At 41.5% G+C, this 24,244-nt stretch overlaps 1 protein-coding gene across 10 annotated transcripts in view; it reads left to right on the forward strand.

Annotated features, from left to right (window-relative positions):
- Elmo1 (engulfment and cell motility 1) overlaps window positions 1-18,810 on the forward strand; it is a 444,820-nt gene extending 426,010 nt beyond the window's left edge. For all 10 annotated transcript variants that reach the window (XM_070014214.1, XM_070014220.1, XM_070014221.1 and 7 more), the window contains 3 exons: window positions 1,902-1,984; window positions 11,230-11,307; window positions 17,460-18,810. In XM_070014214.1, coding sequence (XP_069870315.1) covers window positions 1,902-1,984; window positions 11,230-11,307; window positions 17,460-17,660 — 362 coding nt within the window. In that variant the 3' untranslated portion in view covers window positions 17,661-18,810. The remainder of the gene's footprint in view (window positions 1-1,901; window positions 1,985-11,229; window positions 11,308-17,459) is intronic.
- The last annotated feature ends 5,434 nt before the right edge of the window (window positions 18,811-24,244 follow it).

The raw sequence follows: 24,244 nt of genomic DNA on the forward strand, positions 1-24,244 counted from the left end.
AAAATAAAATAGGATTTTTTTATGTGTGCTGGCAGTAGATGCATGATGGGAGCAGCTAATGATAGGAACATGGCGTGATACTGAAGTGGTCGGTTCAGTAGGCTATGTTGGTCCCAACTAGTTTGAGGAGGTCTTATTCTTTTTGCTGTTGCAACGTTCACCTGATATCCAGCTCTGCAGTTGCTGGGTATCTAGCCACTATGTATGCAGACGACATTGTGCCTCTTTCTTCTCTATGCTTATCCAGCATAGAGAAGCAGAAAAGGCATTCAAGGTAAAGGATTATATCAGTCAGAAAAGGCTGCACTGCCTCATTATGCTGTAGAAACAAACAACCCTCAAATCTTAATGTCTCAGCACACCAAAAGCTTATTTCTTATATTATGTAACTTATGTGGGTTAGTGAAGGACTGTTCCACACAGCCACTCAGGGACACAGGCCAGGGGCAGCTTTGCCACCCATGGCTGCACCATCTGGTTAGAACATGGAAGATAGACTGGAGGACTAGGACCTTTCACTGCCTCAGCATCGAGAACTTCCTCTTATATTTCATTGGCCAAAATGAGTCACATGACTCCACCTAACTTCAAAGGTTCTTGGGAAGTGTAGTCTCCCTTATGACAACAGGAGAGAAAAGCCAAATATTGGCCAGTGAGATCTGCCTAGAATTAGGACTTCAAGTTCAAGGAGTGGATGAGGTAGGGAAGTCTGCATCACACAATCACTCTTCTTAGACTCCATTCCCGAGCTCCAGGGATGTCGACAGATTTGGACCAAATCCTTAGAACTTTTAGAGTACCAGGAAAATGTTACCTTTCAAGAGTGCTTCTGCTCTGTTCTTTTAACATTCCATAAATTCTCTAGTTTTAACTATCAACCCTATGAACAGTTTCAATAAAAGTAGGTAAGCTTTAGCTATGAAATTCTTCATTCACTCCATCATTGAAGGAGTCTAAAAAATTGATTACTACGAGATCCTAAATTCCCACCTTTGGTAACAGCCAAGCCAGTTCACTTGTGTTCCTGGTTCATGATTGCTTGGTAGACAGAGGGATTAAGGATACAAGAAGGAAGGAAGGCTTAACAGATTTGTTTTGTTTTTCTTTGAAACAAAACTCCGAACTACTCTACTTCGTTTTACCTTCACTTATAGGTTTTAAAAGTATTCAACTTTTTAAAATATCTTTTCTTACTATGTTCCAGTTGGTGAGTGAGTAAGCTCTGAGATAACGTCATTCTATCTAACTGTATTATTTTCAGAATTGTCTATCAGGAAGGAAGGCTCCCTTCATTTAATTGAGTTTCATTTCATTATAAAATAGGTGTCCTGATCAAATCCACCCTACAGAACTGTGAGAAGAGGGAGACACTGGGGAATAAGAGTTCACAGCTGGTTAGAGTTGGGTAACACTTGTGAGACAGGACTGCTTTTCCTAATTATCCCAGACTCTTTCACTGCATCAGTGCAGAAGCAGGAGATGCCAACAAATGAAAAGCACATGGTATTATCCCTGGCACCCGGAGGCCTGTGGGCAGGACAGCACTGGTACCACCATCACTATTACAACCACTGTTGTCCCAAGTTGTATGATTTTATAACTTTGTTTTAGTAAAAACAAATGCTCATTGTGGAAATAGCTCTTCTCCCAGTGATGCTTTGGGCCAGAATATACTTACAGGATATACTTACATTCAGTCTCCAGTCCTAGAACACTGCCTTGGTGCTCTTCTTCCTTTCACCTCTCTTTTTTTTTTCCTTTTTTTTTGTTTTTGCAGCAGTTTCTAGGAATGGCAGCCATGGTAGGAGACTCCATACTTAACCTGATTTTTTAATTTTTTTATCCTTATTGACAGCAAAGCTTTTCAATGGTGTCATGACTTTGTCTTTTATTGCGTGCAGTGCCAGTGGCCGATATCAAAGCTGTGGTGACTGGAAAGGACTGCCCTCATATGAAGGAGAAAGGTGCCCTTAAACAAAACAAGGTATGACTCCCAAATGATCACAAATAGCTGTATCTGCCCACTGCAGTCAGCAACTATACTAGATCTGTGTATCACCCACTCTGTCTGTGTGTGTGTGTGTGTGTGTGTGTGTGTGTGTGTGTGTGTGTGTGAGATGGAGAGTTGTGAGTTGTGTTTGAGTGCTCCTTCCTTTTCTGATTCATTGAGTATCTATTTTCCTTATTCCTTTTTGAACTGGCCATGCTTCTAATTTCCCCCATCTCTTCCATTCGTTCATTTCCTTTCTGTTTCCAACCCTGGGAATTGCCACAGCTCTTTTCACTCTGTCTTCTCCAAGTGTCCTCAACTCTCCTTTCCCAAAATCACCACATGGTAGCCTCACAGGAATTTCAATGAAGCCTGGGACAGGTTAGAGACCAGCTGACTCAGAGAAAACATGAAGGACTTAATCTCCTTCAGCAGGATAGAAAAGTAGGCAGTGAAATATCTCAAACACACTGGAGAGGAGTTATCAAATATTCCCATCCCTTCCTCATTACCAACTAGCTGTCACCATGATGATCTCCATTACAGAGGGTAGAGAGAATATTTCGTCTAGCTTGAATGTTTTTGCCCTCCAAGGGCCCATCAGGAAGTCAGTTCTGTGCTTTTATCTTTTGGCTTCTTGTGAAATATACCATCCATGAACAAATGTGCCCAGATATAGCCAGGCATTGTGATGCATACCTATAATCCCAACACTTAGGAGACCGACAAATAAGATTGAGAGTTCAAGGGTCACCTTGAATTTGAAGATAGCCAGGCCTACAGAGGAAGACCCTGTCTCAAAAAAAAGTATTTACATTTATGTGGCTTCTCCAGGCATCCCGGTGCCAAAAATGTCTAGTGGATCAATAAGTTTTGTGTTTATTTCCTGTATCAATATTTAAGGGAAATACAAAAATGATGAACATCTTACTTACCAACCAATCAATCTGCAATTCCCAATGCTGTAAAGTAAGGGGACATTGAGTCTTTGCAGCATGTCTGCATCTATACTTGAGGGGAGACAGAGTTCAAAGTATTGCTGAGTCTCATGGGAGGAGGGGTGCAGCCATGGGAGCTGTCTGCAGGTATTTGCTTCATAAGTCACGTAAGTATAATTGATCTCAAGTCCATTTGCATTCCTGCCGGGTTAAGTCTGTCAGCACACTGTCATAGAATGTGCTACCGTGGCACGCCTAATGAGGCTGGGACACATTCGAGAGGCTGAGGCTGTGGGTTTTCTGTTGTTCAGCACATGTCAGGGTTTCTATGTCTCTTCTCCATGATGTGGAGAGACGTTGGATTTCCAGGAGCATCCTTCACAGTAACCTGTCCCCAGCTTTCATGGTTTGTCTCTTGTGGGACTGGCTGTCCTTAGTGTCAGGTATTCCCTCACAGCCAGCTCCAGCTGAGATCCCTTAGCTGTGTAGCACTCAGCGGAGCAGAAAACAATGTGGGGAAATTGACAGCCTACAGGAAAGTCACCCAGGGAAGGCCCAGACATGGGAGCAACTTGCCAGGACTTTTGCTTGCCATGCAGGGACTGACCATTCTATAAAATTGGTTCAGGCTTCAGCCCCTGCCTGGAAAGAGCTTCAGAGCTTGTCACTCCATCCTTAGGGAGGAAGAAGCTGAGTGAAGTGAGAGCAACATCTGTCCTTAGACCTAGCAGAGAACTGAAGATTCAGGTGGACCAACCCTCACCTGGAACATGGAACGTGGAATGTGGGGTCATCAAGAGAGTCACAACCAGCCAGGCGCTGGTGGCTCACGCCTGTAATCCTAACTACTCAGGAGACTGAGATTGAAGAATCACAGTTCAAAGCCACAAAGTCTGTGAGACTCATCTCCAATTAACCACCCCAAAAGCTGGAAGTAGAGCTGTGGTTTAAGTGGTTGAGCACCAGCCTTGAGCAGATAAAGCTCAAGGACAATGTCCAGGTCCTGGGTTCAAGCCCCAAGACTAGCACAGAGAGAGAGAGGAGAGAGAGAGAGAGAGAGAGAGAGAGAGAGAGAGAGAGAGAGAGAGAGAGAGAGAGAGAGATCCCCTGGGGAAGAAAATATTAGGGCCCTAAACAGCATGAACACCTATGGCATGTTTATGAATACATGTCGATATGCCAGAACCTTCTTCAGAACAACAAAATTCTATTCTGCAGTCTTTATCCCCATTCAGGAAAGGAGTCCCTCAGTGTGTCCCCTTCTTAGCATCCCTCTCTCAACTTTGGGGTTGCTGGTGAGGGAGACGTGGTCAGCAGTGATGCAGGAATCATAGAAATTGTTTAGACATTTTGCAACCAAGGAAAACGGGAGGGGACAGGAAGAACAAACCCACACTACTGGAGAAACTCTTGGAAAGGTCATAGGCTCAAGACACAGGACTCCCTAAAAGATTGAGACTAACTGGAAGATTATAGAATGCTGCCATACCTTCCTCATTCCCTGCCATCAGTATCCACAAGATTCTAAAATAATAGTAGCAAAGTAGAGCTGGAAGGTAATCAAGGTGAACTCCGTGAAATACTGTGGAAAGCCAAAGTCAGTGAAGGAGACAAAGGATACTATAGGAATTTGCTGGCTCTGATAGCTACAACAACCATGAAAAATAGTTGCATTCCTTGCCAGATTATCATAAATAATCGTTCAGAAGGTCTGTTTATATCTGTTACCTGAAATAATGTGTCTAGATTGCAACAAAAAAAATAGAAGCAGAAAGAGAGAAAGAAAGGAAGAAAGAAAGGAAGAAAGAAAGAAAGAAAGAAAGAAAGAAAGAAAGGAAGGAAGGAAGGAGAAAGAAAGAAAGAGATAAAGAAGAAAAAAGAGGAAGGAAGGAAGGAAAGAAAGAAAGAAAGGAAGGAAGGAAGGAAGGAAGGGAAGGAAGGGAAAGAAAGAAAGGAAGGGAAAGAAAGAAAGAAAGAAAGAAAGAAAGAAAGAAAGAAAGAAAGAAAGAAAGAAAGAAAGAAAGAAAGAAAGAAAGAAAGAAAGGGAAGGAAGGAAGGAAGGGAAAGAAAGAAAGAAAGAAAGAAAGAAAGAAAGAAAGAAAGAAAGAAAGAAAGAAAGAAAGAAAGAAAGAAAGAAAGGGAAGGAAGGAAGGGAAAGAAAGAAAGGAAGGGAAAGAAAGAAAGGAAGGGAAAGAAAGAAAGAAAGAAAGAGAAAGAAAGAAAAAAGACAATAGCAAAACAAAAAATAAAACAATGGCCAGGTGCCAGTTGGCTGAAGTCTGAGGATCAAGGTTCAGGTCTGTGAGACTTTCTCCAGTCAACCACCAAAAATCCAGAAGTGGAACTGTGGCTCCAGTAGTAGAGCTCCAGCCTGAGGGACAGCACTCAGGTCCTGAATTCAAGCCCTAGTACCAGCATTAAACAACAACAACAAAAAGTAATCATCAGAGCCAGGTTCTCATACAATACAGATATTGTCAGGCATAGAATTTAAAATAACTGCAATTTAAAATGTTATGGGCTCTATGGGGGTGGGAAGGTGGCTCAGTGGTAGAGTGCTTGCCTTGCATGCATGAGGCCCTGGGTTCGATTCCTCAGCACCACATAAGCAAAAAGAAAAAAGCCGGAAGTGGCGCTGTGGCTCAAGTGGTAAAGCGCTAGCCTTGAGCTGAAGAGCTGAGGGACAGCGCCCAGGCCCAGAGTTCAGGCCCCACGACTGGACCCAAAAAAGAAAAATTGTTATGGGCTCTTATGGAAAAAAACAGACAACATGCAAGAATTGGCTCACTATAGGAAAAATTATGTTGATCAAAACTTGGATCTACACAAAGAAAGAAAGAGAATAAGAGAAACCATAATGAAGGTAAAATAAAAATATGAATTGCAGCTGGGTGCCGATGGCTCACATCTGTAATCCTAGCTATTCGGGAGGCTGAGATCTGAGGATCACAGTTCAAAGCCAGCCCCGGCAGGAAAGTCCATGAGACTCTTATCTCCAATAAACCACTAGAAAACCAGAAGTGGTGCTGTGGCTCAAGAGGTAGAGTGCTCACTTTGAGCTGATGAGGTCAGGGACAGCGCCCAAGCCCACAGAAAAGAGGTAACAAGATGGACATATTAATCTAACTGTATCAATAATCACCTTAAATATAAATGGCCTGAAATATTGATTATACAAATGTTCAAACTAACTTTAAGAAGAAAATCAAAACCTACTACTTTGTTGTCTACAGGAAACACACCTTAAATATAAGATTAAAATAAGTTAAAAACACTAGGGTAAAGAAAGGTTAGGGCAAGTCAGATTTTAATACAAATTATCAATAGGCCTGAGAAACTATAACAACCTTACACTTGTATGAAGTTAACAAGAAGACATCAAAATATGTGAGTCTTTAAGCTGATAGAACTGAAAGGAGAAATAAGACAAATCCATTATTGTATTGGAGACGCTGACATTTCTCTCTCAGTAATCAATGTATCAGGCAGGCAGAAAATCAACAAGAATATTGATAACTTGAAGAGCACCATCAATCCACTTGATCTAATTGACACTAATAGAATAATCCACCCAACAAACAGCAGAATACACATTCTTCTCAAACATAACAGGAAATGTTATCAGAATTTTAAGGCAGAAACTAGCTCTGGGATCCCCAGAGACCAGCTTCAGCCACTCATCCCAATAGGCCAGATAGACAAATACTGGTTAAGGACAAAGAGAAGAGATTTCACCATTGTTGTGTTGGGAAGAATGCATACTGGGATTCAGTGACCCAAGTCCATCTTCAAGGGGCAAAAGGGAAGATGTTAGAGATTTTAGCAAAAAGAGAAGCAAATGAAGAGCTTGAGCTATGCACAGTGGACAGAGGATGTATCTCAGTCAGGCCACTGATAGATCAATGTTATCTCAGTTCTGATTGTGTGAGGGAGTCTGAAGAAGTAGTTGCCACTGTCATTTGAAGGGAGTAGTCTGATTCTTAGGAGATGATTACCCCTGCTCTCCTGTACAGTTTCACCATCATAGAGAATTGCCCTCTCATCTGTGGTATAATCTGTCCTGAAAGGTTTGCTATCACTCTAGGGTAATGGCAGTCCCTTTTTCTAAAGGTGTATATTGATTGGTTCTGTTATTCTTGGAAATCCAGAATAACTGCAGAATAGAGTGAATCCAGAGGGAAAAGTCAATGAGGTAGAAATAAAGCCAGAGAGGACAAAATGAGCTCAGGTAAGCCAGTGCCCAGTGCCCTTTGTCATAAGTATCACCAAGTCTGACCACATAGCAGGTCATGAAATATATTTTAAATTAACAACAACAACAACAACAACAACAATGCTCTACTAATCCTATCTCAGATCACATAGAAAGTCAACATCAATAACAGAAAAGGTAGCGTAAAAAGAAAAAAAAAAACTCACAAAATTGTTGGAAACCTACAGAATTCCAAGCTGTGGACAGAGAATGGTGAGCATACTGTGGCCTAATCTCCTGGGCCTCAGAACTGAACATGATTTACAGGGGTAGGGACAATGGGAAATATCTGTAGAAACCAGAAAGTTCTGAGTTCTTCACACAAAGAAAACTTCCCACTGATACTTGAAATGAATGGTCCTGGGTGGATGGGAATTCAACCTAAAGATTTCTGCTTTTAAGTACTAAGGATTCTAAATTCAGTTCTGAAATGTATAAAATCAGATTAAACACCACAGCAGCTGTGTTTTAAGTTGGGCATTCTTGATTCTTATCTCTCTGGATCTGGGATTATAGTTAGATAGTCATTGTATAATCACCAGAGGGATTTGAACTCATTCAGATAGGAGTGTATTTGGGGGAGAGAAGCTAGCACCTTCCCGTGGACCAGAACCAGGCTTTGGTTTCTCCAGTGTGATTCTTAAGCCTAAAATAGAAGCAGATTCTACTAGAAGCTTGATATCTTGGCATCAGCTTCAAACTGCTGATCTTCTCCAAAAGCCCTTTTATTCAGATTAGTCAGATGCTCTCCATTCATCATTCATTTATTCAGTATATATATTGAAATCAAAAGATGAATACAGCCTAGCCCCTAGCCCTGGGTGTCAAACAGATGAGACTTGCAAGTCAATGTGCAATTACAAATTCATCACCTCAGCCAGAACAAATAAACAAAGAGATAGCCAGGGAGAGTTGAGAGCAGATCATAGAGGAAATGACACCTGAACTGGGTTTTGAAAAGCATTGATTAGCCAGGTAGAGAAGCAAGGGAAAGAGGTTTTAGATGGAGAGAACTGTGTGAAGAGATCTTTCCACACAGGAAAGAATGCTCTCTGATTGGGAAACATACATCAGACAGGGACAGGTTGGAGAACTGTTAGCTGATATTATTGTTAAGATAGAGCAAAGCCAGAACAACATAGCTGTCTGATAAAGACAGTCTCTTCTATTCCATGCTACATGAATGAGTGACTTTTTTTTGGTTTTGCCTTTTAAAATAGAAACTCATTTTAAAGCAAGAATGTCAGTCCTCACTTTAGTTTCTAATTTAAAATAGAAACTGAGCCTGGTAGTTTATGTCTGATAATCCCAGCCACTTGGGAAGCAGTTCCAGGCCAGCCAGGGCAAAAGAAACTAGTGAGAACTCACCTCAGAGAACAAGCCAGATGTGGCGGCATGTGTTATATTTCCAGCTGTGTGGGAAGCCTGGGGAGGAAGACTGTGGTCTAGGCTGGCCCAAGCCCCTCCCTCCAAAAAAAATATATCAAGACTCTATCTGAAAAATAACTAAAAGCAAAAAGAACTGGAAGTATGACTCTCAAGTGCCTAGTGATCACAAGACCCTAGTTCAGTCCCCAGTACAAAAATAATAATAATAATAATAATAATAATAATAATAATAATAATAATAATAATAAATAGAAACTCAAATTCACAGGTATGTAGATAAAGCTACAAAGTGTTCCACACTTATATGGTATATTTAGTATCTACCTGAATGCCAGACCACATCCTGTGTCTTCCATCAAAATGCTTGTCCCTGAAGATGTCCTGGATAGATGAGGAACCCTTCTTCAGTATCATCTACTGAGTACTGGTTAAGTTATTCCAAACATTGGGCAGAGACAGCAGCCCCCATGTCCTGAAAATAGGTTGTGTAAACTCTCCTTGTCATGTTGGTCCATCTTTTGGCCTATTGGAGAATCCACACCCAAACACCTCCTGAGCCACGTGCTGTATCTCTGATCCTGTGCCTTCTCCCTGCTCTCAGGACCAGAAGCTGGACCGTAGGCCCAGAGACGCAGGAGATGGAGGGATGTTCAGTCTTTACAGCCTCTTCCATCCCTAGAACCCCACAGATCCAGAACCTTCCTCCACAGGGCAGGGAAGTTGGGGTGCATTAGCAGAACAGGATGGAGATAAGGTTCCCCAGGGTGAATTTTTCCCTGTATGAAATCCAGAGGGAATGGAGGGCCTCCATTACTGAGCAGCAAGGCCCCATGGCATGACTTGGCCTCATTAGCAGGTGGCTCTCAGGGTGGACACTGTCCCAGATCCATGACATCCTGCTCGGCTACCACCTGGCGCCTCTCTTCCTTCCAGGCAGCTTAGACAGTGACGCCTTCTGGAGTGTTGGCCTGAGAGGTGCCATCGCTCCAGGCTCTGCCACAGAGCTGACCTCCACCAGTGACTCAATGCCAACCAGCCAGGGACATCGATAAAACCCATTAGAAGTGATAGCACACTCTCACATGGATGCCTTCCTCCCCTCCTTCTCCCAGATGACCTTGCTGTAATTAAAGTGGGGATTGACGTTCTCACTTATTTCCTGTTCCCTGCCTGTGTTTATCAGGAACCTCAGGCATGACAGATTGGCTCATTCACATCCTGAGCAGTCTATGCTACACAAGAACGGAGCGCAAAGTCAGTGAGCTCCTTCCTCATCCTCTCCATCCTTCTCTTTCCCTCTGCAGAAGAAAACATGTCATAGGCCTACATGACATTCTGGTCCCTAGAGACTCTGACACCTACTCTTGAGGACCAGGCTGGGCTGTGGTGGCATTTATCCCAGCTGCTGTATGTCATTTCCCCAAGTGAAGTTGGAGCTGTCATTCAGGGTCAGGCAGTGAGGCCTTGATGAATTCTAACCTGTGGGTCCACAGCAAAGCAATCCTCTCTCCCTTCTCTCCCTTTTCAAATATGACTCTGGCTTTCCACAGTGAGCAAGTCTCAGACCAGTAAAGAAAGCATTTCTAATCTGAGCACAATGTCCACTAACATAGGAGATCAGAACACAATGCTCAATTGCAAAACCATGTTTTGAGATGAAAGAATGACCTTTGATCCCAGCACCTTGTCTTAATTTTCATTTCGCATGCCAGCTTCTAGCCAGTGCATGGCAGCCATAGGGCATATCAACGGCTCAGTGGTCATCTTCCTCTAGCTTTTTTCCCTTCACAGCTAATACTTCTAATTGTCTTACTGGATAACTGACCACATATATTCCTCGCAGCTGCTAATTTGTGATTTCCTTCATATCCAAAGGATAGAGAGATATTTAGTCACTCATCATTTTCTTGTGAGTAATAATATATACCTTTTGGGTTGTTTTAGGATTTCGTTTTAGGAATAATGGCAGGAGTGGGATCCTTGGTTCTTGTTATGCATTGCTTTATTGCTTTAAAAAAAAAACAAAAGGATTATATCTGTATAGCACTACAAGTAAGACCGTGACCATTTTAATTATAAATTAAAAGACCCAAGGGATAGGGCTGTGGAAACAAATGCCAGATTTAAGGTGGAAGTGTGTGTGTGTGTGTGTGTGTGTGTGTGTGTGTGTGTGTGTGTGTGTGTGTGTGTGTGTGTGTGTGTGTGTGTGTGTGTGTGTGTGTGTGTGTGTGTGTGTGTGTGTGTGTGTGTGTGTTCTTTAGTATGTATTCTCTTCACATAAGCCTGAGTTGAAGCCTAAGGATGAAAATGAATAAGACAAAGAAATGAGGAGAGGAATTTTTTGCATAAGAGCTCCCATTCTGCAACTCCTTAGTCTTCTCTTTGAGGGTCTCTATTTCTGGTGGAGTGAGTGCTGGGGTGAAGATACTTGGCTCTTCCTGTCCAGATCAGGAGCACCAGGGTGCTGAGCTCTGCTTCTCACTCTGATGTGTCAGCGGCTCAACTCAGCTCTCTACTCTGGCTGAGACTGCAGACCCTATATTGGTACACTGCATATAATTGGAGAAACATTTTAACATGCAGATTAGAGATGACCTTGAGTGCCTCAGCCAGAGTTGTTTACCTGCGATGAATGTGGTGTTTTCTCTAATCTCTCCTAGGAGGTGCTTGAACTTGCTTTCTCTGTCTTGTATGACTCCAACTGCCAACTGAACTTCATTGCTCCTGACAAGCATGAGGTAAGGGTCTCAAAGGGGAATAACTTGTGTAAGAATATTACTTTAGCTTTAGAAAAATAACAACAAGCAAAAGGAAGAAATTATATTTTTTTTAAATCCTGAGGAACGCATGAAGCAAGGTGTTGACCTCCAACACCTTGGAAACCCTGGAAAACTGGTAGATCCTTAAGTCCAGCTTCTGGCTAGATTGCTAGTTCCTGGGTGTTAGTCATCTTTCAACTGTGACAAGGAAAAAACACACAAGGCAATTGCTTTAGAAGAAGGAAAAGTTTGTTTTGGCTGACAATTCCAGTGGTTTCCATGTATAATAGGCACTTGGTCCCATGTGCCTTTGGATCTGTAACAAGCCAGTCATGGTGGGAGTAGGTAAAGGAGGAAGCTGCCCACCTCATGGGAGCCAGGAAGCAGAGGAGAGGGAGTCAGAAAGAAGGGATCACCATTCTAATCCCAATCCTCTTCAAGACCACACCCTGAGAGGGAGTCAGTAAGAAGGGATCACCATTCTAATCCCAATCCTCTTCAAGACCACACCCTCCAGTGCCCTAACTTCCTTTTACTGGGCTCCAACCCCTAAAGATTTTACCACCCCTCACTAGCACAGCAGACTGACTAGCAGCCTTTAACACACATCTCTCTCTGGTGGGTATTCAGGGTCCAAACTAAGAAAACAGATGCCAAATGCTTCCAATTCTGCAAAGGCATTACTGTACACCAAGAGCAAGATGTTGCCTGGTGTACAGGTTTGGTTTTCCCTGAATTGTTTGTCTTTGTTCTAAATTTTCTAAATAGACTCTATTCTTTAAAACACTGATGAAGTAGGTTCTCTACCAAGTTTCTTTAAGCTATTTTAAGAGGTTTAGAGCTATCTCTGCTGTCGGAATTTTATTTCCAAGATGCTTTTATTCCTTTTTGACATCTTGTTATATGTATAATTTGTTTCTCTTCTTGAAACACGCTGTCAGCTATATTTAAAATATTTAGCATAAATCTTGGAAAATGCATTTGTAAGATAATGGAGCAGTTATGGTTGATTTAACTTTTTCTCTTGTAAAGTAGAACCATACACCGTGCTAGAAACTTTTATTTTTAGATGATACCATTCAAATTTTTGTTTTGCATGTAACCGTATAAACAGCTTTTAGAAAGGAAGGGAGAATTTTAATAGAATCTGACTTTTGTTCTCCATTTCCCTGAGGAGATTCAGCTCATTTAGAAGGTATTTAGTATCTAGTTTCTACTGGTTTGAAGCTTTGGAATTAAATTGCACATCCCAAGGAAGGAGAAAAGATTAGACACAAATCTTGCATTTAGAATGGTGCTTAAATATAATTCTGTGTCACTTGACATTTAGTTTTCAGAAGGGTAAGACTTTGTCTTCATCTTCCTGAAAATAGATTCTGTGTCCTACTATTTCTGTTTTTAAATAAAATTTTGATCATGCCCAGGCCAACATATTGAAGATATATAGAACAGGATAGAAAGCTACTTAGCACAGTAGAACTTGGACTGTTATTTAAATATGTGCCAGGCTGTTCTCTCCTGTGTGAACATTAATCCCACGTAAGGACAAATGCTCAGTGAGTGGCAGGTTTCTCTCTATTCATTTCTACCACTTCTTACAGATGCACTGAGAAGAAAAATGTCATGCATGTATGGATACTTTTAATTCCTCCAAAACACTTGTGTATCTATCACCTCCATTTATTTTTGTCATCATTTCACAAAATAGAAAGTTCTGTTACACATAATCCTTATTTATCAAAGGAAAAAGAGCATCCAAGCTGAATACGTCAGCAACAGAAAGGATAATACTAATTATAATTCCCCTGACCCAATTTGTACCAGGCCAGATAAGTAAGTAGACAGGTAGATAGGTAGAGAGAGAATGAAGGAAATAGGCTGATAGGTAGATCTATCCTTACTCAATCCTTCTAGAACCCTAAGACAAACAAACCAGTACTATCCCCATTTTGTAAAGAAGAAAAATGAGGTACAGAGATGTCTAGAGACTTCCCAAAGCCACTCAAGGAGTTTCTTGGATTTGAACCCTGGCAGTCTGGCTCAGAAAGCTCCTTGTCATAAGACACCAGGCAATGGCAGGACTTCAGGGCAGTTCACTCACTGGAGTTCAGCACTGACCAGGTCTGAATCTGTCTGGATTCATCTGCACCTCCATCACCTCTCATTCTCCCATTCCCAGCTGTCACCCCTAGGATGACTGTAAAGCAAGTTCAGTACATATCTCAATGGTAGACTTCATTTGGAAATATAGTTCCAATGCTATTGTCTTACCTAAATTAATTCTTGGCGGTTTTAACCCCATCCAGCACAGTCCATTTTCACATTTCTCTAATTGTCTAATTTGTGTGTTTTTCCTTGTACACTTTGTTCAAAATAACATGTCTAGAGATGTTGTATTTGGTTGGCCCGCTTTTCATGTTTCTCTAAGTTCCTCTCTTTCTCACACAATCATTTACATAATGGTCTTTTTTCCCCCTTGTCTGGCATTTTTTGAAGGAATCAGGTCATTACTCCTATAGCATTGTGGATGGTCTAGACAGTGCTGATTGTCAACTCTGTCTTTGTTTACTGCTGCTTTTGCAGCAACCTAGCACAAACTCGGCTTGAAGCTTAACAATACAAATTCATCATCTTAGAATTCTAGAGGTCAAAAATCAGACATTGGTCTCCCTGAGCAAATACCAAGATGGCAGCAGATTACATTTATTTCTTGAGGTACCAGGGGGAATCTGTGTCCTTGCCTTGTGTATCTCTAGGGTCTGTCAGAATCCTTCCCTGTCCTTGGCCTCCATCAGTCTCGGTGATGGAAGATTGAGCCCTCTCATCCATCACTCTAACCTCCTCCATTATGGTCTAAGCTCCCCTGCCTTGCACTTCACTGACTCCTCTTGTTTGCACTTTTTTGTTGGTGGTGGTGGTTGTGGGTTTTGAACTCTGGGCCTGGGCGCTGTCCCTCAGCTCTTCAGCTCAAGACTAGCACTCTACCACTTGAGCCGCAGCACCACTTCCAGTTTTCTTGTGGTTTATTGGAGATAAGAGTCTCATGGACTTTCCTGCCTGGGCTGGCTTTGAACCGTGATCCTCAGATCTCAGCCTCCTGGGTAGCTAGGATTACAGGTGTGAGCCACCAGTGCCCAGCTTCTTGTTTGTACTTTTAAGGACCCTTGGGATTGCATTGGACCCAAGTGGGAAATACAAAAGAGTGACTTGATGGTTTGTTTGTGGTTTGGGCTGTAATAGAGATTGAACTCAGGATCTTGTGCTCTATCTGCTCCCCTGGTAGACAGGTGATCTACCACTTGAGCCACTCCTCTGACAACTTTTTGCAGACAGTCCTGGACTGCAATCACTGGGGCTGACAGGCATGTGACACATAAGCCGAAGATCTTCTCAAACCCCAGGGAGTAGGGTGTGGACATCTTTGAAAGGCAGATATTTTTCTGTCCACCCCAACTGGCAACATTATTTTGTATCTCCATCTGTTCCCAGTATTTCCTATAGACGAGTAGTCAGAAAACTGACCACATGCAAAGTCACTTTTTAAGCAACAGAAATAGCAGTTTCTAGATTGCCTTCTTGGCCCTCTTCTTTAAATGTTAGGAGCCTCATATGATTATTGCTTTGATCCTTAGATCCATTAGAGCAGGGGTGGCAAATGTCCAGCCTGGTGGCCATATAAAGCCTTCAAAATCATTTGGTATGTGATAGAATGGGCACATATGCTTCATATAGGTTGCCTACAGCCCTTTACCTGTGTGCATAACTTTGTGTAGGCAACACATGATGCTATAAATATCCAAATGGGCCTTCGCAGCAAAAAGTTATCCATCCTGTGAGGCTAAAAAAGGTTGACATTACCAATTCCATCTTTCCATTCTCACAGATGAGTAAATAGAAAGGTCTTATAGACTATTTGATTGCATATATGTAATAGGCATTTCCGGTTTTCTAAATAATAAACATGTCTGAAGAAGACCAGTGAGGCGTGCATCTGACTTTGTGTATCATTATGAAGTTGTGGAGTTAAGTACATTTGTGTCCCTCTAGGCCACAGTTATTGCCATAGGTTCATGTCCAGGTCATCCTACCTGGGACACTACTTCCCCCTCCAGATGGCTTATGAGTCCTAATGACATGACCTCTAGATTTTTGGTAACTTCCTGTTACTTTACTGTAAAGTGACAGGATACTCCATGTTCATCTGACTGTTCTCTCATCTTTTCTCTATGGAACCCGGTTACTTTTAATGAATAGGTGATGGTGGTTAGCAACTAGAATCAGAGCACACCTTATGTTTATTACCACTGGGCCATTGTTTTGAGGCTTTGAGCAAAGGAGGTAACCAGAAATTGTGATTTTTTTTTTGAAAGGTAAAATGTATCATAGGTTGGTACTGATCATTCCAATTCCAATTCAGTACTACAGGGTTGTTATTTGGAGATACGATTTTTAATGAAATATTTTGTGCCTGCTGCTTCTCAAAAGGAATGTTCCTGTGGGTTAATTAATCTGCACCAGGAAACTGGCCAGGGCTCAGAAGGCTGTGTATCTAAGGCAGTAACCCTGGGATTCAGAAATTACCGTGATAGAGCTGGGAGGGGCCTACCAGAGCTCATCCATGAGTGTTCATAAGAATAATCTGGGAAGCTTTTATAAATAAAGCTCCCTTATCCCACATTGACAGAATAAGTATCTCTAGTATAAGAACTAGGTATCTATTTCTAACAAGGTTATTTGTGAGAAAACAGATGGTTAGACACGATCAGAATCTGGCTCAGATACTCATGAGGACACTGATGCTTGGAGAAATTCCTTAGCACCAAACCTGTGTTTCGATGGGTTGGATACCTTGGCTGAGATCCCTTTGCCATTGTAGAATCAAAGCCATCAAGTTCAACATTGCCCTCCTCAGACATGAGTCTTCAGATATTCCTTGGTACACCTCTTCACTTAAAGGCAATGGCATTGACATGCCTCATGGAAGCTTTCCATCATGCATGACACAAGCGTTATATAATTTCATAATTCTTCCATAATTTTTCATAATTTATAAGATTTCAGTGAATGCAAAAATGACATCTACTGTCATATTCTGGGACAGAGCCCAGGTAGCTACAATGCAATGCTAAATAAGACCTGGAATTGCACCTACAGTGACTATGAGAAGGAAGACCAAACCAGCAGGGAGCAAGATAGTCATAGGGTCTTTTACAGGACCAGGGACAACCTAGTGAGAGAATAAGTAAGCACAGCACTCAGAACATGGGCCTGAGATGCCAGCAGCAAGGGGCTAGCTCTGTCCCCGAGTGTCATCATTCTCTTTCCAGTCAAAGCAGGATCCCAGCCTGTAGGAGGGAAGCTGACAAGAACAAGGCAGGTCCTTGGATCAGTGAAGCACAATTCCTTCTCCTTAGGAGCTCATAGTCTACCAGAGAGGCAAAAGGCTATGATCTATCTTAGGAGGAAAGAACCAAACCCTTAGTTTGTGGACTCTAGAGGATTTTCCAAATTGGTCAGGTCGGAGAAAACTGCGGGGGGAGAAACCCTGGGCACCAGAGACCACCCTAGTGGAACAAGTTTCCAGGAAAAGAGCCAACCCTCCCTCTGTTAAGATCAACCAATAGTGTTGGCCATTTGGTTTCCAGATGTTGGGTAAGTGAAGGTTTTTGGCTAAAAAAAAAAAACCCACAAAGTAAGGACAGAGCTTGTCCAATGTCTCTGCATGCTAGAAATCAAATCAGGCAGGCACATATCATCAAGAAGACAGTGAACTGTTATAGTCATCAGAAAGAGGGCAGGGTTGGTCTGGCCCTGAGTCCAGGAGTATGTATATGTGGCTTAAAGCCAGGGGCTCACCTGAAGTTATGGCAATATTACCATGCACAATCACGAAGAACCCAAATCCTCCAGAATTAGGTTGTCTGAGTTCAAATCTACCTACACTCACTTCTCCATGCCTTGGCTCTCTATAGTTTGTCAAAGAGAGATGATAACAGAAGTGTTTATGTTAGAGAGAGGCTGTGCATGTAAATGATAATGTAGGCAAAGCACACAGAGAACATTCACTTACTGCTCAACTAGCCATGTCATGGTCACGAGTAATGGTCTCTGTTGCCCTTTTTCCTGCCCAGTATTGCATCTGGACAGATGGGCTGAATGCACTGCTTGGGAAAGACATGATGAGCGAGCTGACGCGGAATGACCTAGACACCCTGCTCAGCATGGAGATCAAGCTCCGCCTGCTCGACCTGGAAAACATCCAGATCCCCGACGCGCCTCCTCCCATCCCCAAGGAGCCTAGCAACTATGACTTCGTCTACGACTGTAACTGAAGTGGCCGGGACCGACATGCACCTCCAGGCTGGAAGTCTGGAAGTTTAGCAGGAGAGAAGAAGGAAACACGCCCATCCCTTGGCATCCTATTTCAGTAGAGAGAAGCTGCAGATCCACTCTTCCTTTGGCCTCAACTCTAGCTCAAGCTTTTCCAACTCTTCCTGGTACCATGTCCACTCTTAGAATCTGTTTTCAGACTCACTGCTTTAAGTTCTGGTTCACTACAGTTCACTGGTGGGACAGAGTTAACAACCACCACTCATAAGAAAGCCAAGGGGCCTTTCCATCCTCTCCTGTGGCAGGCATGACCCTCCTTGCTGAGTAAGAAAACAGTTAGTTAAAGCTGCCCCAGAACTTGCCCACCAAACCAAGGCCTGTCTCTAGAAGAAATAGCCCAGCTATCTGATCAGAAGACTAAATGCCACATCTTCCTCCCCCCTCTTTCTAGGGCCAGCGCAATACCACCAGTTCTATTTAAGTTGAGATCTGCTTTTAGATCTCCTCCTTCCCTCCCTCTCCCCTGCCTTGGCCTTGCCCTGGTCCTCTCTGGTCTCAAGAACAGTGACCATAACCTCATCATAGTCTTGGCCAGCATCGAGCCTCCCAAACAGGAGCCCATGCCTGCACCATGTCTGCACTGTGACCTCACCCTACTCCCTCCATGCTAGCTAGTCTTGGGCTTCCTCTCCCTGCCCCAGCCCAGACCTGCCTTCCACACGCGCTACCAGCCTCTTAGCACAAAGCACAACTGAAATCAGTAGTCACGCTTCATCTCTAATAGACTAAACCTAAATGCCTCTGTGCCAGGCAGTTGCTACCCAAGGGTTTGGTGTCACCTTGCTCCTGTTGCAACCCAGGTTCCACGGGATGGTCAAGCCGTCAGACATCCAAGTTTACATCGTTGTAATTATTATAGGTATTTACAATTTGCAAGGGTTTGGGGTTATTTTTTCTTTTGCTTTTTTTTTTTGTACAAAAGAGTCTAACATTTTTTTGCCGAACAGATATATATTTAATGAAAAGAAGAGATACATACATGTGTGTACTTTCCAGGGTTTTTTTTTAATTATTTTAATCCCAAACATCTTTCTGAAAATAACATTCCCTTAAACATGCTGTGGAATAAAGTTAACTGTGATGAGTTGGTGAGCTGGTGTTTTGATTTGGTCTCTTAGGTGTTAGCTGCTCTGTCTTTAGCATCGCCTGTGAACTTGTTCAAAAATGCTAATCTAAGAGCCTACCCCACCCCACCTCTTCTGAACTGGGAAGTGTGTGTGCATGTTGGTTTGGGGTACACTGTTCTAGAAAACTCAGCCTTTGAGAGGTCATGTCAGCAAAGAGTCTCAGTGAAGTCCACTTCTTAGAAGACTATCTGAACTCATGGAGATGAATCTTGGGGTTAAAAATATGATCTATTCATTTCACTTGCTGCCCCTGGGTCATAACTTTTTTTGACTGTATCTTTCTTCCTACCATTACAAATCTTATAGAAGTGGAGATGTGTATTTAATAATGGGGAAAAATGTGATCCCATGGACCTGGAAATAATGAAGCCAAAACTAAATAAATCCAACTGTGATTTAATGTATTATAGGTCAGAGCCCATCAAAGGCTTTCTCTTGAGAGCCATCATCTGGATCAGAAACTCTTTAAGAGCTAGAGAGGAGGATAGAAGGCACCAAATACACAGAGCTCCATGTTGCCCCACCAAGCATTGTGAACTCCCAATGCAGCTTATAGATGCATGCCGATGTCTCTCTTTCCTGCCGGGATAATGTGCAGTTACAGATTGACCTGAGTTGAGATGGCATGGTCCAGGGTACTCCATCAATTGCAGGAGAAAACCCTTTATAACCCACAGTCACTCTGAAGGGGTCATTCTTCCCACCTGATCCCTCACACCTGGTATAAAAGTGACAGCTCCATCATTAATCTTCAATGTTATTGATATGTGTCCTTCCTCTTGGGAACATCTATTGTTCTTCATGCATCATGATAAAATGAAAAATCAGGCCAAAGAAAGCAAACAGTCTACCTTATGTACCTGGGGTTTATAAAAGCCCATCTTTGAAAAGAAGAATCCCCTGGACCAGATATCTGGCTCTACTTTTAAGGAATTCATCTGTCCTGGTACTTCGGCTGAGAAGAACTAGCCCATCTCTTCTAGCCTTCTTATTTTGGTCCATTAAATAAAAACAGCATATCCAGGACTTTTTAATCTCTCATTTTCTTTTTATGTGGATACATGGTAATTGCTTCATGCATGGGTAGTGATAAAGTCACCATGAGGTTGGAAGAACACAAGTTCCACATCAATCAGGACTGTATGGCAAGACTCTGTATCAAAAAGAAACACAAAAATGTGGGGTAAGGGAAAACAAGGATAGAAAATACAGGGAGGTCTTAAAAAGAGAGATCTTCAGCCCCTAAGACACAAATTTTCCAGGTAAATCATGCTGGAGGCATGAAAACCTAGGGAATCTGAGCCAATTGGTGGCTGGTGCAAAGGTTGCACCTGGGAAATGGAACTGTAGAAGGAGCTGCCAAGCATGAAAGACCTGGGTAGAGTTGGCAAGGGATTCTTAGTTGAAGACAAGAGCCACATGAGAAGTGATGCCAAATTTGCCATTCAGAAATATCACCAAACAGTCACATGGGAGGAAAGGTTGGAGTGGGAGAAAATTGGAAGCATATATATTGGCAAAGAGATGATTAAAACAATCCCTAGCCAAAAAGGAAAATCATTGGGGCCCAGTCTTTGCAATCAGGCATTTGGAATAGAGTGTGGAATTTTTGTATCACATCAGTCTCTAAAACATTTTAGATGTTGGCATTCAGTCTTCTTTTTAAAGGATGTTTCAACCTGTCTATGGGCTGTTTGAATACAGATGGAATGGATCACCCTTGTAAGGTACAAAAAATATAAGTAAAAAGGCTATATTTTCAAAATGAACAGAGAAACACAGAATACACCTAAGTCCAACATACACATAAGTTAAATTCTTATCTCTGAGCACAAAAGCAAAATATGGACCATGATGATTGTATGGCATATGCCTACAACAAATGACACAGAATAATTGAAAGCACAGGTGTAAGCAAAATATGCCAGTAAACACAAAGTCCAAGTGGAGTGGATTGGGAAGGGGCTGCAGAGAAGAAGAAAATGCAGCAGGGAAAGCAAAACTGAAAACAAAAGGCATTTCATTAAAAATGTACATGAGGGTAAGTACAATCAAAGTGAAATTGGAGATGGAAATTGAGATCTTTTATAATGCTTATTTACATGGGTATAATTTCCCATGGCTATTGGAAACTGACTGATGAGAATAGCTACTTGGAAAATGAAATTGTCCTGAAATAATATAAGCCATGTACAAGATAATTGCTGAGTGTCTTTCCTTATGCACAAACCTTAACTAATTTCTAAATTTTAACAAAATGATTAAATACATTCAATAGCTGTTGCTATGTGTGTAGTCTCTGAAGAATCTGCATTCTTTATTTATCTTTGGAATATGTTTAGAGTTAATCATATAATTAACCACAAAGAAAATCTCTATATCCCAAGAGAGAAATAAGGTCTAAAGAATTTTTGGTTCCATTGAAATATTGAAAATGTCCTCTCATGGTCTCTCTGGAGAAAAAATTTGCAATATATTTCAAAGTTTTAAAAATATGACTCTTATGAAATTCTATTCATCAAACAGAGCTACTTAATTTTGTTTTACCCGTTTACATGCTGAGCGCCCTGTACACAAAAAGGATTCTGTGTTTAAAACAAAAGGCTAAAACCTCAGGCTAAAATAAACAATGAGACATCCATTTATATTCTGGCATACATGACCGACATTCCAAATCATATGAAAAAGCTCCCTAAAAGGAAAAACATAGATAGATAGATAGATAGATAGATAGATAGATAGATAGATAGATAGATAGATAGATAGATTATCAAATAGCATGAGATATCCATGCATTTTGTATTATCTCCTAAGTAGATGTACAGAGGGATTTCAACATGTCAATATGTAAGTACAGTGCATCGTGATCAGTGTTACCCTTTTCTATAATTCTTCCCCATCTATGCATTTTTATAAATATACATTGAGATATAAATATACACTGAGCTATTCTAATGGTTTTCTATGACTGGGTAGAATTGTGAGAATTTTTTTTTTTTTGCTTATTCAAAATCTGTATTTAAGGCTTTTGCAATAAGCATGTCTTCCAAGTGCAAAAGGTCATCCTCAAGTCAGCCTATGCTAGAAAGCTGTAGTGCTCAAAATCCAACTCATCCCCAAAATGCTTCCTTCTACCCATGAATAATTTGAACATATGCAAGAATATGAAAACATTCATTACATTTAGTCATTTTTACTTAAAACAATCTCATGGACACCCATTATGGCCATGAAAAAAAAGTATACCATCTATCTTGTTTATTACAACCCTTAAACTATTAAGTCACTGTTGGCTATTAAGTCACTGTTGAGTTTTCTCTTTTTCTCTTTCATCCAACCCTTCCTATGTGACATAGCTTGTAGTTCACCTTCCATATATAAATAATAGTTTGATGATGATAATCTTCAAATATCATTGACTCCAATACCATTTTCTCAGTATGTTTTGACACTCCAGCAAATAGAAGGCCTTACTTGTGGAGTCATTTTGCTTGATTAAACTTCGCTTATCACATCCATTTTACTATCTCATTTGGCAAAACAGGTAGCACTTTGAACCATAACTTCTAAGAGATTTAGCAAGGTCTGATGATACCAAATAGAATTTTAACAGAAAACACAAAGTAGCTTTTCGTTGGAGGCTCACTCCTATAATCCTATCCATCCAGACGGCTGAAATCTAAGGAACATGATTCAAAAAGCTTGGGCAGGAAAGTCCATGAGACTCTTATCTCCAGTTAACCATCAAAAAGGTGGAAGTGGGTCTGTGGCCCAAGTAGTACAGCACTAACCTTGATTGAAAAAGCTCAGGGACGGCTTTCAGGCCCTGAGTTCAAGCTCCAGAACCAGCATAAAATAAAAGCACAAAATAAGAGATAAAAGATAATGCTCCATCTATATTTTTAACCTAATAGTGATGGCATATATACAGGGGAGAGAGGGACAAGGTATACATGTGTATTAATTTAATAGCAGTTTTCTCACAAATGTCATGATCTCACAGTTGTTAAAGATACATAACTTTGAAGTCTCGTGTCAGATTGTAGTTCCAGTGGGTTTTTTTTTTCTGTCTGTGGAAATTTAGGTTAGATATTTTCTGGTTTGCAAACATTTGTAGAATCCTTTGCCAACAACTACAAAAGAACTATATTAAATCATGTTAGTGTGTTTTGAAGCAGTGTCTAGCACATAGTAAATATTCATAGACATTTCTTATTCCACAATCATGGCAACTTTAAGGTCCACGTAAGTTTACCCTCATCCATCCTTGCAGACTGGCTTCTGTTCATGGGGGTCATATGGTTAACTAAAGCCCTTATTACTCCTAAGGAACTGATCAGCAAGCTTATTTGATTCATTTGATGAATCTAATCTCTCTATTCAAAGCTTACCACCACCTTCCTGTGGCAGTCTTAGGTCTAGATAGGACCAGGGAATCCAACATTCAGGAGGCAGGTAGATCGAACAAAGCATAGCAGGGTTTGGAACAAAAGGGTGTTCAGTTGGGTGCCAAAGGTAATGGCAGAATCTCTGCAACTTGCTTTTATGAGACTCAAGGTGTGCAATGCCCATGTGCTACATGAACACATGCCATTAATACTAATAGCTACAATTACCAACCACCTGTTGCAACACGTCGTGTTTAGTGTTTTGCTGGCATTGCAGTTGTCTCCCGCACCTGCAAACTGAACACAGTACATGGAAAATTCCAGGAGTAAATAATTCACGTGTTTCAAATTGCAAGCCATTCTGAGTAGCACGATGAAATCTCCTGCCATCCCTTGCCACTCATGTGAATGAAGTATCACTTTGCTCAGAACCCCATACATTATACACCACCTACCTGTAGTCACTGCATGGGTCTCTCAGGTATGCCGTACTATATACACCATCCATCTGTTGTTAGCTTGTAGACATCTCAGCTATCAGACTTTCTGATGTAGTACCCCAGTGCTTGTAGTCAAGCAACACTTGCTTTTAAAAGCTTTTCTTTCTTTCTTTTCTTTTTTTTTTCTCTTTCTTTTTTTTTATTTTGGTCAGTTGTGGGACTTGAACTCAGGTTCTGGGCACTGTCCCTCATCCTCTCTTTTCTCAAAGCTAGCTACCACTTGAACCACAGCACCACTTCCAGTTTTTGAGTGGTTAATTGGAGATAAGAGTTTCACAGGGACTTTTTTTGCCCAAGCTGGCTTCAAACTGCAATCCTCAGATCTCAGCCTCCTGAGTAGCTCGGATTATAGGCGTGAGACACCGGTGCCAGCAAGCTTTTCTTTCATATCAATTGTTTACCTCAAGCATTTTGTCACAGTGATAGGAAGATAGTTAAGATACCTGGAGACCTCTTCAGTCAAAGTTGGGGTGACCCCCTTAGTTCCAGGATCCTTCAGAGTGTGTGTGTG

Source organism: Dipodomys merriami, unplaced genomic scaffold, assembly GCF_024711535.1.
Source record: "Dipodomys merriami isolate MVZ:Mamm:240054 unplaced genomic scaffold, mDipMer1.0.p SCAF_94, whole genome shotgun sequence".
NCBI lineage: Eukaryota > Metazoa > Chordata > Mammalia > Rodentia > Heteromyidae > Dipodomys > Dipodomys merriami.